Here is an 18,946-nt window from a genome sequence, read left to right on the forward strand (position 1 = left end):
TATCTGTTACACTGAACCAGCCTTGAGAAGATGGCTATCAAAATGCCACTGTGACATCATCAACCCGAGAAAGACTGGTCCCATTTTGTGTAAACCCAAAAAAAAAAGGCTGCTTTGTTTTTGTTTCTTTCTCTGCAAGTGCACTTTTACGTGAGATTGTTATGTTTATATACTGTATCGATAGAATTGTACATTGTATTAATTGAAATATATACTGTAATAAAAAAGAGCAATTGTAGTGGTAATCATTCCTTACTAAAGAACTGCGATTTTGTCCTTTCTCTCCCGGTGTTGACTGACTGACCAAGCCACCTGTTCTATTCTCCCTCTCCAGGGTTGTGGTAAAATGATTTTTTATTGACTCATTGTTGCTTACTGCTGCCGTTGTAGGGATGATGTAACACTTGGAGATTACTGTGACTTCCTGAGCCCATGTGAGTGTGCAGACCACAGACTGACTGCAATCAGTCAGTCATGTCTCACAACAGCAGTGATGCACTCCATGCTGCTTGACCCTAAGACCGTTGAACCCTGGCCTCAATAATGTATTATGTATGCTGAGTATTCTATTGAATGCATCGTAAGCGCTTAATAATAGGCTGATGGTCATGTGATTAACTTCCTTCAGTCTCCTGTCATTTCTCGACTCGAAATGGAGCAGAAACTCTGTTGCTTAGTAACCAATGTGATGGAGTCATCTTAAGAACTACTGTACATCTGAATAATCTATGCTGTAAATAAGATTTAAGTTTGTCTATTGGATTTTTTTCTGGCAGGGAAGGGTTGCTTGTTCATTTTAAAGATATATTCTAAATAAACATAGCTTTTTAACTCTGCGGTGAATTTGACTTATTGCGGATCATGTCTTGACGTGTGTGTGTGTGCGCGTTCATTGTGTCAACCTGGTTGCCTATCCACCACAGACCGCACAGAGACAGAGTAGGGTGGGGTTAGTGTATCGGGAGACTTCATATGCTAGTCTACATGGTAAAAGCTTTGTCTAATTGTCTGAATTTATGTTTGTGGGTCAATGGAGTAACAGGCAGAGTGCGTTAATGTAGCTGAAGTGGATATATTTATTGATTTATCGATCACTGTGAGGCTCCTAGAATAACCTCAGAGGGCGGCGGATTCCAGAATGTGAAGGCTATGCTGGATTGATACCACTAGGTGGTACTATATCACAAACGAATGATACGTTTTCCAACTTCAGTCCTTAATCTATGTTCATCACATTAAAAACATTTACAATACATTATCTACAGTATAAAAAGCACAAAGGTATTTTTAGTACTTTTTTATTTTTATATAATGTCTGGAATACTGGGTAGTTTAGCAACAGGAGACGTTAACACCTAAACACATCTTTCATCAATCTCACACAGGACAGACATGTGGAGAGGGGAAGCAGTACATCTCTCACTACAGCCAAATAAAATAAAAACTCATTAAAAAATCTAAACCATAATAGTAACATGTGAAACCTGTGATGTTTTGGGAGGTGCAAGACTCGACATGGTTACCTCTGGAGTTTTGGTCATATCATTTGACCTTTGGTTGATGTTAAAGAAACCATTTATGTAGTATGAATGAGGTGACCAGGGAATATTAATGGAGTTTCCCCCCAATTCAGACCTGTGTATTAAACACTCAGTGACAACGAGACAGGCAGGAGAAGCTGGGGAAAGGCCTGGAATGGACAAGACAATGGTTTCACACTATTACGCATAAGATACTGTATATATGTACACCATACAAAACAAACTTCACAGTACTGCTTTACTTAAAATATATATCACTGTATATTTCCATTAACTAGAATTTTTTTTGCTGTTCAGTTTCCTTTAAATTAAAGTATTTGTGTGTACTTAAATGTGAACATATCTGGATGTGACATACAAGCACCATATGTGGAGTGGAGACGCATTGTCTGATATACAACCTGACATGATCTTGACAGTTATTTAAGACCAGAGAACCTCCTATTTAATATCACAGAGTAGATACAACCCTGTACAGGTTGCCATTACCAGACCTCTCAACAGCACTCTTAGTAAGTGCACTCCATTGAACTGTGAACCACCAGCAGAGGTCAATGGCTTCAATGGGCATTTGTAGTAGTGCTTTAGTCACTCCGCAGCTCAAACTGTGATTCTCCCAGACAGACGTATTGTGCAGAGTAGACAGGGATATCACAGCCAGTTTACACTGGTTTTCTGGTGCTTGATAGCTACTGTAGTGCCACTCTGGGGTTGCCAGAACAATGAATCCTTGTCATCCTCTCTCTCCACTAGTATAGGCTTGATGGCAGGATACACAGGTGAATAACTGGCAACCCTAGTCTAACTGCCGTAAGTGCAGCCTTCAGCTTGAGACAGGGCATAGAGAGAACATTTATTTTCAGTGCTGCATACAGCTGTATGCTATGCTGCAAATATACTCCTACTCAGCCAGATGATTTTACTTGAACTGGTGGTTAAGAAATGAAATGTTAAGGGCCATATCTGCAGCGCATCACCAAAATACACAGCCTTTATTGGGGCATAATCAAGACGTTGAAACTTTCGCATTGTTGCAGATAAAAATGTAATGTGTAGAGCTGACTAGATTCCGATTCTGCGTGACAGAAAACGATGTCTGTTCTACACCATGCATTTCTATCTGAACGTTCTGTGACTTTCCACACTCGTGAATAAGCCCCTGGTTTCTGTAAGGGGTGGAGCCTGCTCCATGGAGGATGGCGAATGAGAGGGGGTCCTTTCAAGAGTGACATTGATGGGGGGGGTGGGTGATGGACTGGTCAAGATGGCTGCTCCGTTGGCTACTCGAGCGACTGGAGCATTAGTAGCTGCTTGAGGACCTTGGTCTGGCTCGTCTCTCTGATCTCCCCCGCCAGGAACATCTCGTCCACCACTGTGTACACCTGGGACAGAACACAGGTCAGAGGTCAGCCTACTGCACCAGTCAAATTCCCTGTATGCACGCGCAAACACAGCTTTTAAAAACAAAAGTGTTGGAGAACTGTATAGATCCTGCAGATTTATCTCCACCCCATTATGGAAATGTTTCTTTTTAGCAGTGTGTAGGCCTTGCTGCTGTGGCACTAGATCTAATAGAGAGGGGGTTGATGTTGAGACGAGCTGATGTTTGCCATCATGTTCATTTCTGGCACTTTCTGTTTTCTTTGTGAATCAGAAGACGTCACAGAGCGCAGCAACTTTTAGTGTGGGCTGCGCTTCTTTAAGGTTCAGCGAGTGGGCGAATATTCAGAAATACCTTACGTAATTGACACGATAACTGCTTAAAGGGCAGTCATCAGGGGAGTCTTAATTGCTTAGCATTTCTTGCAGAGGAAAACCAACCCCCGCCAAATTGATGTGGATGAGCCTAATTGACTGATTGTTGTAATTACGCATCCCATCCTCGTTGCCATAGCACCTCCCCATTGCAATGAAAGAAACATTTTAATGGTATCTTTTCACCTCAACCGGGTTTCTTCCGCTCCTTTCCATTTTCCCCTCTTAGCACAGTGTTTGTGGTTTTAAAAATCATCTCAACACTTTTACTCTTACCTTGTAGAAGTTGAACACCAGGTCCAACTCGCACACATTGTGGAAATACTCATTCAACACCTAAAGGGTTAAAAGAAGACATGGAGGTCAGGTTTTGTTACTTTAGTTATTTAGTCTAATTCATAGCTAGGAAACAGTGTAATCCATAGTACAAGGCTCTGGTCAGAAGTAGTGCACTAGCCTATATAGGGAATCATTTGAGATGCAGCGTTGGTCATTTAAGGGCCTGAGGAAATCCAGCATTCCAGGACACGGTGCTCTTGAACCGAGTGTCAGGAATCGCAACTGTTTTTCTTCACGGCCACATTCCACCAGAGATTCGCGCTTCCCCCACTTTGGTGTTTTGGTCTTACTTTTGCGTCGAGGCGACAGACACTATACGGGGTGTATTACACTGGGTTAGAATGCATAGAAAATAGAGCCACACAGTCGAGGTGTCATTATACCAATAAGACCTAGCGGTCAAACAGGGAAATGGTTCCATTCGTTTTTCCACAGGGGATTTTAGAAACACTGAAAATAAGGGCTGTGTTTCATGTAGGCTTACCCTGGAGTGACATTTTGATAACCATGTAAATCTCTCTCAGACAAGGTGACTTTTCAATATATTCGGCTCTATTTACTCTCAGATTCGAAAATGCTAATTAGCAAACTACAAATCCCTGCGTCGTCATCTCTAGATGACACCTTTGCTAACAGGTATTGTGTCAATTTAAAACTTGCACAAGACAGTTCACAGAATTGTCAATTTAAAGAAATGTTGCCAATTTATTCATTACTACATTTAGCTAACATTAGATAGTTAACCCATACATTCTTACCTGTGCTTCGATTCGGCAGTCTCGTCCAGATCATCATGGCATTTGTAGTTCTTTATGATAGCATTTCATTTTTGGGGGGTAGATACAAGCAAATACACTGCTCAAAAAAAATAAAGGGAACACTTAAACAACACATCCTAGATCTGAATGAATGAAATAATCTTATTAAATACTTTTTTCTTTACATAGTTGAATGTGCTGACAACACAATCACACAAAAATTATCAATGGAAATCAAATGGATCAACCCATGGAGGTCTGGATTTGGAGTCACCCTCAAAATTAAAGTGGAAAACCACACTACAGGCTGATCCAACTTTGATGTAATGTCCTTAAAACAAGTCAAAATGAGGCTCAGTAGTGTGTGTGGCCTCCATGTGCCTGTATGACCTCCCTACAACGCCTGGGCATGCTCCTGATGAGGTGGCGGATGGTCTCCTTAGGGATCTCCTCCCAGACCTGGACTAAAGTATCCGCCAACTCCTGGACAGTCTGTGGTGCAACTTGGCGTTGGTGGATGGAGCGAGACATGATGTCCCAGATGTGCTTAATTGGATTCAGGTCTGGGGAATGGGCGAGCCAGTCCATAGCATCAATGCCTTCCTCTTGCAGGAACTGCTGACACACTCCAGCCACATGAGGTCTAGAATTGTCTTGCATTAGGAGGAACCCAGGGCCAACCGCACCAGCATACGGTCTCACAAGGGGTCTGAGGATCTCATCTCGGTACCTAATGGCAGTCAGGCTACCTCTGGCGAGCACATGGAGGGCTGTGCGGCCCCCCAAAGAAATGCCACCCCACACCATGACTGACCCTCCGCCAAACCGGTCATGCTGGAGGATGTTGCAGGCAGCAGAACGTTCTCCACGGCGTCTCCAGACTCTGTCACGTCTGTCACGTGCTCAGTGTGAACCTGCTTTCATCTGTGAAGAGCACAGGCCGCCAGTGGCGAATTTGCCAGTCTTGGTGTTTTCTGGCATATGCCAAACGTCCTGCACGGTGTTGGGCTGTAAGCACAACTCCCACCTGTGGACGTCGGGCCCTCATACCACCCTCATGGAGTCTGTTTCTGACCGTTTGAGCAGACACATGCACATTTGTGGCCTGCTGGAGGTCATTTTGCAGGGCTCTGGCAGTGCTCCTCCTGCTCCTCCTTGCACAAAGGCGGAGGTAGCGGTCCTGCTGCTGGGTTGTTTCCCTCCTACGGCCTCCTCCACGTCTCCTGATGTACTGGCCTGTCTCCTGGTAGCGCCTCCATGCTCTGGACACTATGCTGACAGACACAACATACCTTCTTGCCACAGCTCGCATTGATGTGCCATCCTGGATGAGCTGCACTACCTGAGCCACTTGTGTGGGTTATAGACTCCGTCTCATGCTACCACTAGAGTGAAAGCACCGCCAGCATTCAAAAGTGACCAAAACATCAACCAGGAAACATAGGAACTGAGAAGTGGTCTGTGGTCACCACCTGCAGAACCACTTCTTTATTGGCGGTGTCTTGCTAATTGCCTATAATTTCCACCTGTTGTCTATTCCATTTGCACAACAGCATGTGACATTTATTGTCAATCAGTGTTGCTTCCTAAGTGGACAGTTTGATTTCACAGAAGTGTGATTGACTTGGAGTTACATTGTGTTGTTTAAGTGTTCCCTTTATTTTTTTGAGCAGTGTATATTGATGTCACATTGTCCTAGAGAGATTTACACGGTTATCAAAACGTCACGCCAGGGCAAGCGTACACGAAACACAGCCCTTATTTTAAGCGTTTCTAAAATCCCCTATGGGAAAACTTAAATGGTGGAAAAACGACAAACTATTTCCCTGTTTGACCGCTAGGTTTTATGGGTATTATGACTCATACTGTGGCACTCTATGGGTGCGTTCGTAAATTCGCTCTGGCTATCTACTCCGATTTCAGAGCGCTCTCGTCTGAGTGTGCCAGAGCGCAGAGTAACTGATGAATTTACGAACGCTCAACACCTGTTGAATATGGCCGGTGTCAGTAAACAAAAAAAGTTTAATTAAATTGTTGCCAGCAGCACAGTTACCAACGCTCTAGAGTAAAATGGTCAGAGTGAGGTGTTCTCTCATTTGTGTCTGGAAGTAGCTAGCAAGCTAGCCAACGTTAGCTTAGGTGCTTGACTGCCGTTATGAGGTCAGAACGCTTGGATCAACCCTAATCCTCGGCCAGAGTGTCCAGTGTGCGCTCTGAACACTGAATTTACAAACGGACACACCCTATATTCCAAATTGCTGTAGGGGCACATCGATACAATAGTTTACCAACACAATATGCCTAATCATTCAGCTATGAAGGTGGAGATTTGACTAGCCCACATTCCTTCACAAAACCAGACAGAGTCATTGACATAAAACAGCTCCCACATTGTGTCATCATAATAAACAGTCTACGTACCTCCACAAAGTTGTGAATACCCTCCAGGTATGCCAGGTTGTTGTCTGTCACATCCACACAGATACAGAAGTACAGACCAGCATAGCGCCTATAGATGATCTTGAAGTTCCTGAACTGGAGACAAGACAGACGACCATCTCAATATGTGCTTTTTATTTTTCATCTAAGAATAATTACAGTAGATTTGAAATTATGACTTGCAAGCAGTCTTTTTCATTTACAATGAAATATTCAATTATTAGCATATCGAATTCAACTTGGCTAACCAATTAGGGTTACAGCATATCAGTGGAAAATGTAGCCTACTATCCACTGTCTCTTCAGTGTCACAATGTATTCTACAATTTAGGCCTATGTCACTGTAAAGCCAAATGCAGCTCCAGACCTTGAGTTACAGTACCAGGTTGCTTCCAGCCTTCCTAGAATGCCAAATAGTGACAATGAATACAATTGCTCGAAAATAATAGCCTTCATTAGGGCACACAGACTCCAACGCACAGACATGGCATCATGAAAATCCTTCTGCCTTACCTCCACAAAGTTGGTGTGCTTGGCATCACGGACAGTCACCACAGCATGCACCTCCTCAATCAGCTTCTGTTTCTCGTCGTCATCAAACTGCATGTACCACTTGGCTAGTCGGGTCTTCCCTGCTCGGTTCTGAATCAGGATGAAGCGGATCTGTATGACGGGAGCAGAGAAAATGAAGGGGGAGAAATGCTCTGCAGTCTAGTACATGGGTCTCCAAACCTGTTCCTGGAGAGCTACCCTCCTGTAGGTTTTCGCTCCAACCCCAGTTTAACTAACCTGGTTCAGCTAATCAACCAGTTAATGATTACAAATCAGGTGTACTCGATTAGGGTTGAGTGAAAACCTACAGGACCGTAGTTCTCCAGGAACAGGGTTGGAGAGCCCTCTATAGTAACTTAACTAGTTACAGCACAACATTCTGAACTCAGCATATAGCCAAGCTAACCTAGGCCTTAATGTAATGTAGCTATAGAAATTGATTTCCCCGTTCTTTCTTGTCAAGAGAGTCATAGGAGTTCTACACACCATTTCCATTTGAACATTATGAAACCTTGACCCCTCGCTAGCCTTGTCAGATCTAACTATGGGTTCACTGGAAGTTATCACCACTCATATGCATCATCAGTTTCACCTCAACTATAACAGTGCATTTCTGACCATGGATTGATTGGTTAAGAGTGTGCAGACATTCCTTTACAACACCTAGATTACTAGCTAACGTTAGCTAGCCGCACCCTGTCAGGTCAAGATATATAACAAGTTATGTTAAATAGCTAACTAGCTAGGTGGCTAACTAGTCTAACGTTACTGACATAAATGCAAGCCAGGCAGTTGCTTGGTAAAAAAGTCGGGAGCCGTATGTAGCTAATCGATTCCTTTAAATAGTTAGGAGGTTTGTTTAATTCGAATATATAACGTTATCTAGATAGCTAGCAATGATTTCTAGGCTTCTCATACATTTCACATGAGACTGGCGAACGACGTTAGCTAGCTACCGGCTATGCTGACGTTGGAGCAAAGTAATTGGCCACAAAATGTACCCAATTGCAAACATACCATTGTCTTTTCTTTGAAACGATTGTTTAAAAAAAATCCGTAGCCTGGTGATTATTTATTAGATTTTACATAAATTCTCCAAATGATAGGATTATTGCCCGCTATCTTCCCGAGCAAGATGTACAGGAAACGCTAAAGGCGCAAGGCATTGCGGGATTCGTGAGGTCCAGTCACATGAATATTTGGCTCAGGTTTGGCCAATCAAGCAACAAAAAAAAAGTCTGAAATTTAAAGTGCACATTTTGCAGTATAAATCATTTACAGGCACTTTGATTTATTGTAATTTATGGCACATTATACAACGGGTGGGTCTAATCATGAATGCTGATTGGTTAAATCCGCATTCCAGCCGTAGCCTATTCCACAAGTTACCACTGGCTAAATCTATGACGTTAAAATGCCTATTTACTCCTGTTTTTTTAGTCATTTTAGCAGATGCGCTTATCCAGAGCTACTTACAGTTAATGAGTGCTACATTTTCATACTGGCCCCCAGTGGGAATCGAACCCACAACCCTGGCGTTGCAAATGCAATGCTCTACCAACTGAGCTACACGGGAGTGCGCAATCTACTGTCTCATCAACCCAGCCAGGATATTTATAAACTTGATCTCCACTATAAAAAGTATCTAGATATTATCTCACATTTCTTTTAGAATAACATTTAGTTTTCAACAGCGGAGATTTGTATAAACATTGTTTCAATATTCAAATTCAATCTCCAGCTGTCCCATGGTAATTCATTTTGTCGGGAAAAGACAGACAGGCAGGCAGCGTTTCTCAGCCAGTCGAAATCATGAATCAGCTGGCATCGTTTTTATGGATATAAACAATTAAATGTAAATTGAAAAAAAGGTACAACGAAACTAAGTGCAGCTAGTTGGCAGTCTTTCCAGCTTCAGTTTGAAGTGATTGTGTTAGCTGTGTTGTTGGCTAGCTCCTATGAACAACACAGTGTCCTGACGTGAGCACAGTTTCTATGCCAGGCGAAATCGCGCCTCATTAGCTCATTGTTATGGACGTCTTCAAATAAATGTCACTAGAAAACAGCTTAAACAAATGTGGCTACTTTGCTGTTATTCAGGCTGCACTTTTGACGTGACTGTAATTTAGCCGTAGTTGGCTAGCTAGCAAGCAAGGGATAAGAACGTTGCCAGCCAGTATGGCAATGGAACATTTAGAACGAACGACTGGGTCGCGTCCATAGATACAGAACAAAAATACTTCACTTACGACTGGGTCGCGTCTCTGGCAAACGAACCGATAGAACGAACGAGCAGCCGGCTTGGCTAGTAACCCTATATTTGTGTCAGGACTATATCTTGTGGAAGGATGAAATAGTATGAATCAATTAATCAAAATAACGTTTTTTTAAATGAAAATATGTCAATCATTATTTGAATATATTGGTAACCCCGTGTATAAAAGTTATAATACCCTCGAAGCCAGTCGAGGGCCTAACAACACCCATGCCAATATATCCTCCAAACACCAGCTTCTAGGGCATTATCACTTAATTACATTTTGTTGACTTCAAGTATGTTGATAAAGTATCAAGCTAAGTGCTATGGTTTTTGTGAGTTGCTGTATCCTAGGAGGAATTAAATTATCTAAAATAAAATGGAAAATTGCATTATAGGCTACCACCCTGCTTGATTATGAAAAGGCAAAAATAGCCAGATATATAATCAAGATGTCTCATGTAATTTTGACCTATTCCATTATATTATATTATTGATTTCTGTTGACCATATTAAACCCCAGAGGAAACCATGCTACTTCTTAATATTTCCACAGTCCAAATAAAACATACATTACAAACTCTCCGACATCATGCCTTCAACCACAAGAAGAGTGTAACATAGGCTATTATAAAGGAAGACTGGGGCACAACACTAAATCTCAGCAAAAACAACAAAACACACGTTGTCTTTCAGAGCCTGTGACTTTTAGACCGAAGGCAGGGAATACACTTTTCTTCCCAATCCCACATTAAGCAGTAACAAAATGGAAGGCCAGCCATTTATGTTACATCCCTCTGGCTGTTTTCTGCAAAGTCAGGGCCCATGAGTTTGTTAACTGGTCTGGTGGGTAGCCGATCCGCTGCAGAACATTGTCCAGACAGCTTGGACAGCTCCTCTGTGCTGTGTGTTAGGCCGGGGAGGCCGAAGGGGGAGGGCGGTGATTGTCAGGGATTGCACAACTGTGAGTGGGAGGAATGTGCCTGCCCCTGGGACCCAGAAATATTTCAGCTGCAGAGAGAAAGAGTTGAGATGGGATAGAGAGCAAAAAAGGGGAAACCAAGTAGAAAACAGGGCAGCTTCTCTCTCGTTAGACTGCTTTGCTGTGTTGTTTTCCAATGGTTTCCCAAGGCTGTTCTGGCTTTAAATGAATAGGAGAGTATGAAACAGTTCAGAGCATTTCCCCAATTTCATACTTTGGTTCAAAACCAAACAACGTTCAGAAAGGTCTTGGTCAGAGAGATCGGTATAGTTGGGCCAGCTTGTCGCAGTGAGTGGCCCAGTAGGTGTTCAGTAGTAAAGGAGAAAATGTAAAACACGGACAAATGATGAATGAATCTTTGCCCCATGCTAATCTTGCTCTGTGTGACTGGGGTCATGCAAATATTGCTGTGAACTCACTGACTAATATGACTGGACAGCAAGCAGCTTGTTGACTCGGGGTGCTGTACTTTAAACTTTGTGTTTAAATGGAGGATGTTCACGTATCCTAAAACATTCCAAATACACAGATCAAGAGTAACTGTTAGAGTATGTGGACTGTTTAGAATTATTAGCAAAGTAATTCTGATAAAATGTTCTGCCAATAAAGAGATAAAGTTATCCAACCCAATTACATGTCATTTTGAATGGCTGAAATACACCCCAAAAAATACATAAGGATCAGTTAGTCACAGCTTGATTCAGACTGCGTGTTGTAAGGTCAAGGAAGGTAGTGTGGGGGGGCTTTCTCAGACCTTGGGGAGGGCCCCGCAAAACTGTGGTACGCCACTGTGTGTTTGTGTGTGTATGTGTGTGTGAGAGAGTGAGACAGAGAGAGAGAGAGTGAGAGAGAGAGAGAGATTCAATGCGTAACAAAGTCCCCAAGCCACTAAACATCTGTTTGAATTGTAGAACAACAATCATATTTAGCATCGCAGTACATCATCTGTGGTATCTCTATCTATAACTTCCATGTGTTCGTGGTTTTATATTGTCAAGTCATGTACTCTTGGGGAAGGCCATAGCATTTAAACTGACATTATAATCAGGACTACTGAATTCTTCTCAGGTGAAAAGTGATCTCCAACAATTCAGTAAACAGCCATACGAGTTCTGTGGCATGAGTCTAGAGGACCGGGAATAACCTTTGAGATTATTGATTTTCTGAATGGCTAAAACATAATATTCTCTCTCCCATTCTCCCTGTGCACTGGATCAGATATATGATTTGTTCATATTGGAAAGAAAAATTTCGGAGTGTCGTACATACATTATTTGCATAACTGACATGACATTGGGAAAATTGTTTATATCTATAATTGCCAGACATGGATACATGTGTTCTCCTGCAAGAGTTGGGGTCAATTCCAGGAAATTGTTTAAAATGCAAATATTTTTTTATTTAAATACTCATTTGCTGGAAGTTTTTTTTCCAGTTCTTGCAAGTTGCATCTCATTTCTTGTCCTGAATTGCATTGACTTAATTTTCTAATTATTCTATCAATTAAAGGTATGTGCAGTTAAAGGGGCAATCAGCAGTTGAAACAATAGCAAAGCTTTTTCCCAGCCCCTGTTTGGGTCCAAAGCTGAGGGATGAGGCTGGAGAAATGTAACAACTCTAAAATTCATAGACAGAGATATGGATGTAAGGACTGACCATCCATGATATTAAAATTATACACTGAGTGTACCCAACATTAGGAACACCTTCCTAATATTAAGTTTCACCTCTCCTCCCTTTTACCCTCAGAATGGACTCTACAAGGTGTCGAAAGCATTCCACAGGGATGCTGGCCCATGTTGACTCCAATGCTTCCCACAGTTGTGTGAAGTTGGCTGGATGTCCTTTGGGTCGTGGACCATTTTTGATACACATGGGCGTGAAAAACCCATAAGCGTTGTAGTTCTTGACACAAACTGGTGAGCCTGGCACCTATTACCATACCCGGTTCAAAGGCACTTAAATATTTTCACCCTCTGAATGGCACACATACACAATCCAGGACTCAATTGTCTCAAGGCTTAAATATCCTTCTTTAAGCTGTCTCCTCCCCTTCATCTACACTGATTGAAGTGGATTTAACAAGTGACATCAACAAGGGATCATAGCTTTCACCTGGTCATGTCAAGGAAAGAGCAGGTGTTCTTAATGTTTTGTATACTCAGTGTAATTCTACCGTTTTGAGTTATAGTGTTTGTTTACATTTACTTTGTTTACAAACATTGTAGTACAACAAGCTTATATTTTGCGTTCTGATGGTGTATGACAGTTAAACTAAGCTCATGAGGCATTTATTTACAAGCTATATTCTTCAAAATTGTGTCCCAAAATTGATGTAGCAAAAGCAGATTGCCCCTTTAAATGGAAGTATATTATTAATACAGCAAAAATAAATGAAAACGAAGTATGATGAATAACATTAATTATTATGAGAATATAAGCGATTATGTTATTTAGAAAAATAATGTGTGTGTGTGTTGTAATTGTGTCCATGCGCCACTGGGCGAGACTACGCTGTTGTAGGCTACAGCTCTCTCTCTATTCTCTCGGAATAGGACGGAGGAAGAGAGGCTGTATTCGGGAGAAGGGCCGGGCCGCCATTACTGGGAAGCTGAAAAAAAAAATACACTTACACACTGTCATACATTTGGGCAGTCTGTGAAGCGATACTCATAGGAAACACAACATTTAGGGTTGTATTTATTAATTGAGCACTGCGCATCACCTAACACGGCATATGATGTGTACGCGTATGGGCAGATCTGTATATTGGACACAACAAAGGAAATAAGAATTGGTCAAAACAACGTGGTGAACCAAGAGGAAAACACAACGAATCAAGTCTTTCCAACGCCCCCTCGTTTCTAACGAACATCCATCGGACAAGAAACTGAAGTTCTACTGCATTTTCGAGATAATTTAAGTGTTTTTGTGTCCAAAGGCAAGAGGAGGAACTCAATATGCAGATGGTACGAAAACTTAATAGGCTACTTGTGAAAATGGAGTCTTGATTTCAGGAGAAAAAATATACCAAGTGTCCAAAAGAGAAATATAGATATTTATGTGACTGTTAGAGGAGTAGAATTACCTCTCTTTATTAATTAAATTCTCGAGACGTTGGGAGTGCTGTTTTTGCGAGTTGCGAAGGAGGACATTGGAGAGAAAGTAGTGAACGAGAGAAGAGGGAGGAATGCTATGGTATGTACCAGTTCATTTTGCCAATGTTTTATTTGGCTAAAGGGTTCAAAAAGGAAAACAATTTACGTTAACCGATTATGATGGTGTGGCGTGGCAATGAAAACAATGTACCGTATAACAATTTCCCAGGTTTAAATGGGTAGTTGGGAGTGAAGTGGGGGCAATACAAAGTGAATCTCGTTCAGACAAGATCATTTTTTGTAGCAAACGGGTCTGCAATCTTTCTGTGTGGACTGGGGCTTGGTCAGGCCAGGCCAAGCTCTTCTGGGAGATTTCCCCTCTTGCGTAAAACAAAAACTCTCATCTTAATGAATGTGCCCAATTGAAAAATAAATGTAATTCTGGAATAGATAGTTGTCAAATGGTTTTTCATCTGTGTCAATTGCGGGCAGTGTTCCTTTGTTTTCCTTCATTTGTTCACAATTACATTTGAATGGACAGAAGGGAGCGTTCATTGACTAAAATGTCTAAAGCAATTTGGAAATTGTGTCCCCATGCCATGCATAATAGCCCTATGTTATGGTCAGAGAACGTGTAAATGTTTTTTGACGAATAACAAATAAAATCCAGTCTTATTGTTGGCTACATTGCATCACCCAACGATCTGCTGTCATTTCCCCTCTATTTAGGGAGAATTTTGGACTAGTGGTCGGTCAAGGCCCCATGTCAAAAGATAGTTCTGGACGCATAATATTCGTTAGTTACTGCGTAATAGGTTATAGGCTAGACTATCCTATCGATATTTCGACATTTTATTTCTATGGCAGCTAAAGTCTTGTTTCAAAGCTTAATGCTTAATGCAAATAGGCCCATAGTATCCCACTAGTTGGGGGCAGCTGGAGTGCAAGGCATGTTTTTAATTCGTCAACATGTTTTGACATTTGTTTCCTACAGAAACTGAACAGTTTCGGGAGAACGTTTTTATAGCCTACCCATCTAAATGTTATGAACTATTTTAATCTAGGCTACAATTCCCAATCCTATGAAGTTGGATGTCTCGAGTTCTTGCGTTTCTGTTTTCAGTGAACATGAATATTGAACTTCAAAATGGAATGTTCATATAGACTGCACACCATACCGATCATTGTTTCAGTGATGCAAGTTGCAACATTGTATATCTAAGTGCCTTACAAAAGCAAATGTTTCGTCCAATAATATAACAACACAGATAGGATTACATTTCCCTTGATATACAGGCATTAATTTGTGCTTGACTTACACGAGAAACGCTTTTGTTGAGATTGCGTGAAGTCCGCATTGTGGCCACTCCTATTTTGGAGTGCATGTGGTATCATGGACTACGCTATCCAAGATCGCTCAGCGCGTAGTGTTCAGTTCATTTGTGACGGTTTCCTCTACTGGTGTAAAGGCTCTGACATGTTGACAAACAGCCACGGTTTGTTTGCCTTCCATGTTCTCCACTTTGTCAATTGTCACTGTTGTATTTATGTCTGCCAGTTATCACGTTCGAGACGGTCTTGTAGTTAGACACACGTCTAGTTTTACGAGTTTTGGTGAATTGTAGGCTATTAGGGCCTATAGATTTTCTGTCGTTTTGTAACCAATCTCTTTGCATTCAGAGGTCCGAGTCAAGTCTGACTGTTTTGTACTTCTTCAGCAGTGTTTGTTATTAGGGGATTTCCGTTTCAAGGAATAGTCAGATTGCTATGTAACATTATACAGGCCTGCGCATTTGAGGAATTTGGTGACCACGGATAATTGAGTTTAAGTGAGTCCACGTAGTCAAAAGTTTATCAAACCACAACGTGTGTGTTTCGTGAGTTTGCCTTTTGGAGAGTTATTTTCACTGGTATATAAAAAAAAAAATGCTGATCAAAAGCATGATTTCTTAACCACAGCCTACCAGTGGAGGCTGGTGGGAGGATCTATAGGAGGATGGGCGCGTTGTAATGACTGGAATGGATTTTATGGAACATATCAAACATGGAAACCACATGTTTGACTTGTTCCATTTATTCCATTCCAGCCATTACAACGAGCCCATCCTCTTATAGCTCCTCCCACCAGCCTCCTCTGCAGCCTACCTATTCTTATTATTCAGGGATTAGAGGTCTATTGGAGTACTGTATTAGTCATCTCCTTACTTGCTGATTCATCTGAAGCAGCATGTATGACAAGACCATTATGGAGTTGTTGGTTTGGGTGTCAAGGGCTGGACTTTCCCCCTATAGCCTCTCTCCTTCCTAGTACTTCCAGGCCGTTTGACTAATGAAATAGTAGGCTCCCTTGTCTCTCAGCCCTGCAGATAGTAGGATCTGAGTAGACCTCCCACCACCCAGGGTCTGTGATATGAAGCGCCTGCTAAGAAAGGAATGCAGGAAGGTTTTGGCCTGCTCTGCTCTGTGCTGGGGGCCCTGAGAGGAGCCAGAGCAGGAATAATAATGATAATATATGTATTTTATATTGTGTTTTTCATTACAAACAAGAATCTGTCTCTTTGAACACAAAGAGGGATGGAGGAAGAGATTGAGCTCTCATTCCTCCCTCTGTGTGGAGAGGAGCAGAGTATTCTGCTTTATTTGGGGAGGGAGAAGGTTTTATTTGAGGGGGATAAAGTTTTACAAAGGTCAAAAGAGGAACTACAGTGCCTTCAGAAAGTATTCACAATCTTTGACTTTTCCACATTTTGTTACAGCCTACATTTTAAATGGATTAAATTGAGTTTTTGTCACTGGCCTACACAAAATACCCCATAATGTGAAAGTGGAATTATGAGTCAATAAGTATTCAACCCCATTGTTATGGCAAGCCTAAATAAGTTCAGGAGTAACAATGTGCTTATCAAGTCACATAATAAGTTGCATGAACTCACTCTTTGTGCAATAATAGTGTTTAACATGATTTTTGAATGACTACTTTATCTCTGTACCCCAAACATACAATTATCTGTAAGGTCCTTCAGTCGAGCTGTGAATTTCAAACACAGATTCAACCAAAAAGACCAGGGATGTTTTCCAATGACTTGCAAAGAAGGGCACCGATTGGTAGATGGGTAAAAAATAAAAAAGCAGACATTGAATATCCCTTTGAGCATAGTGAAGTTATTAGTTACACTATGGATGGTGTATCAATACAACCAGTCACATCAAAGATACATGCGTCCTTCCTAACCTAGTTTCCGGAGAGGAAGGAAACCGCTCAAGGATTTCACCATGAGACCAATGGTGACTTTTTGAAACGGTTACACAGTTTATTGGCTGTGATAGGAGAAAACTGAGGATGGATCAACAACATTGTAGTAACTCCACAATACTAACCTAATTGACAGAGTGAAAAGAAGGAAGCCTGTACAGAATAAATAATGGTTGTCTAGGTATGATCAACAACCAATTTGACAGAGCTTGAATAAGGGGCAAATATTGTATAATCCAGGTGTGCAAAGCTCTTAGAGATTTACCTATAAAGACTCACAGCTGTAATCACTGCCAATGGTGATTCTAACATGTATTGACTCAAGGGTGTGAATACTTACGTACATTAGATATTTGTTTATTTCATTTTCAATACATTTGCTAAAATTTCTAAAAACATGTTTTCACTTTGTCATTATTGGGTTTTTCGTGTAGATGGGTGAAAAAAAAACAACAACATTTTAGTCCATTTTGAATTCAGGCTGTAACACATGGAGTAAGTCAAGGTGTATGAATACTTTCTGAAGGCACTGTAGCAGGCTCTCGATACTGGATCACTGGTTATGCCAGAGTTATATATGTGAATTTCACTTCCTCTTGAGGCAAATTCCAAAACCTGTTCCAGATAGGAGAGTAAAGGTGGACGTGTAGAACAATTTTCTGCTGTGTTGGTCTATGATGGCCTGCTATATCGGAAAATGGATGACTGAATATTTCCTTGATCTCAATCAAGTTCATAGGAAAGACCTTTCTCACTGGACACTGCACAAATCAGACTCATGCAAACACTACCAATGGCATGGAGCTGCTATATGGTACTACTCTAAATACTAAATACTTGACCAGTATTTAAATTTTACATGCTATCCATTTATTGATTTACTCTTCTCCGTAAGGGTCACAGGCTATATTACCCCCATGAATTCAACTGCACTCTTTTGGTTAGTTGCTCTTCCACTGAACCGATCACAAACCCACTTTGGTTTGTCGCTTAGCTAGCCTGCCTCTCCGCTCCCAGGTAATGTATTAGCAGTCAGGACCTCCTGTTCTCAGCCTGATTGGGCCCTTTGCAGCGCAGTCACACCTCACCAGGAAGCCTCCTCCCTCACTAATAGCTGTGCCATTTGCTCGAGCAGCAGGCCCTCTGCTCCGCTGTACCCGCTCACCCTTGCCCCTCCCTGGGCCACAGGTTGAGCCGCGAGTCCCTGGTCTGCCTCCTCAACCACACACAGTGGAGGGCCCAGGCCATGTCATAGTAACCAAGTCCAGGACATACTGATTTGGGTCGATACGGACAGTGATTTTTATACGAGGCCACATCACACGTTTCAGGGGAGAGGAGCATCAGAGGTCTTCAACTTCTCTAGGAGCAAGAGCACCTCTCGTCATCATCCTGTTTCTTAGCAGGTCCTGACCCTCACAATACACTTGTAATAGATTCAGGAGGGTAATGGGCTTTCAAGTCCTTATACTATACATGCTGTAAATAACGAGTTATACTAGTTCTGAAGCCTAATTTCCCCCTCTACTAGCCCACACATTTCCTCACAGCCATGCACATCAAGTCCTGTTGGCTCTAACAATGACCAATCAATGGGTCTAACATCTGTTGTCCAGCCTTCGGTAAAGACTAACATCATGTAGCTGAATTGTGTTCTGAACACTATCAGCAGAATCAATGCGCACACAATGTATTGGGAAATCTCTTGTAAAATGTAATGTTTAATGCTTAAAAATTGTATTATAATGTATATTACTGCCTTAATTTTTGCTGGACCCCAGGAAGAGTAGCTGCTGCCAAGGCATGGGGATGTATAATAAGTACAAATACAAACATTGGCCACTAAATCTAACAGTAACCATGCCACATCTCATTAAGTGATGATGAGGACACAGACTCTGGTTCCTCAAACCACCTTGCCTCTGAATGAAACAGCAGATTTTCACCTGTTCATTCACAGATCTCACATCGC

The 18,946-nt window shown here is 41.7% G+C and overlaps 2 protein-coding genes across 3 annotated transcripts in view; one reads left to right on the forward strand and one right to left on the reverse strand.

Moving 5' to 3' along the window:
- Positions 1–1,282: 1,282 nt before the first annotated feature.
- On the reverse strand, positions 1,283–15,094 carry LOC121567387 (AP-2 complex subunit sigma). Of its 2 annotated transcripts, none has more exons than XM_041877400.2 (5): positions 15,041–15,094; positions 7,346–7,495; positions 6,815–6,928; positions 3,573–3,632; positions 1,283–2,923 (listed from the first exon to the last, which is right to left on the reverse strand). In XM_041877400.2, exons 1-5 carry the CDS (start codon positions 15,077–15,079, stop codon positions 2,822–2,824), a joined length of 465 nt encoding a protein of 154 aa, XP_041733334.1. In that variant the 5' UTR covers positions 15,080–15,094; the 3' UTR covers positions 1,283–2,821. The 2 variants fall into 2 exon arrangements, with proteins under 2 accessions (XP_041733334.1, XP_041733335.1); XM_041877401.2 differs by lacking the exon at positions 15,041–15,094 and adding an exon at positions 8,402–8,564.
- The window catches only part of LOC121567386 (rho GTPase-activating protein 35), an 84,457-nt gene continuing 78,669 nt past the window's right edge, over positions 13,159–18,946 (forward strand). The window contains exon 1 of the mRNA XM_041877397.2: positions 13,159–13,821. The gene's annotated coding sequence lies outside the window, so the exon portion shown is untranslated. The remainder of the gene's footprint in view (positions 13,822–18,946) is intronic.

Source organism: Coregonus clupeaformis, chromosome 6 (genome assembly GCF_020615455.1).
Source record: "Coregonus clupeaformis isolate EN_2021a chromosome 6, ASM2061545v1, whole genome shotgun sequence".
Taxonomy (NCBI): domain Eukaryota; kingdom Metazoa; phylum Chordata; class Actinopteri; order Salmoniformes; family Salmonidae; genus Coregonus; species Coregonus clupeaformis.

Bases quoted from the DNA above. Each gene is read 5' to 3' on its own strand.
- LOC121567387 (XM_041877400.2), bottom strand. From the start codon at position 15,079: ATGCGGACTTCACGCAATCTCAACAAAAGCGTTTCTCGT. The intron at 7,496-15,040 runs GTAAGTCAAGCA...CCCGTCATACAG, and splicing joins TCAACAAAAGCGTTTCTCGT to ATCCGCTTCATCCTGATTCA. The intron at 2,924-3,572 runs GTAAGAGTAAAA...GTTCTGTCCCAG, and splicing joins TGGTGTTCAACTTCTACAAG to GTGTACACAGTGGTGGACGA.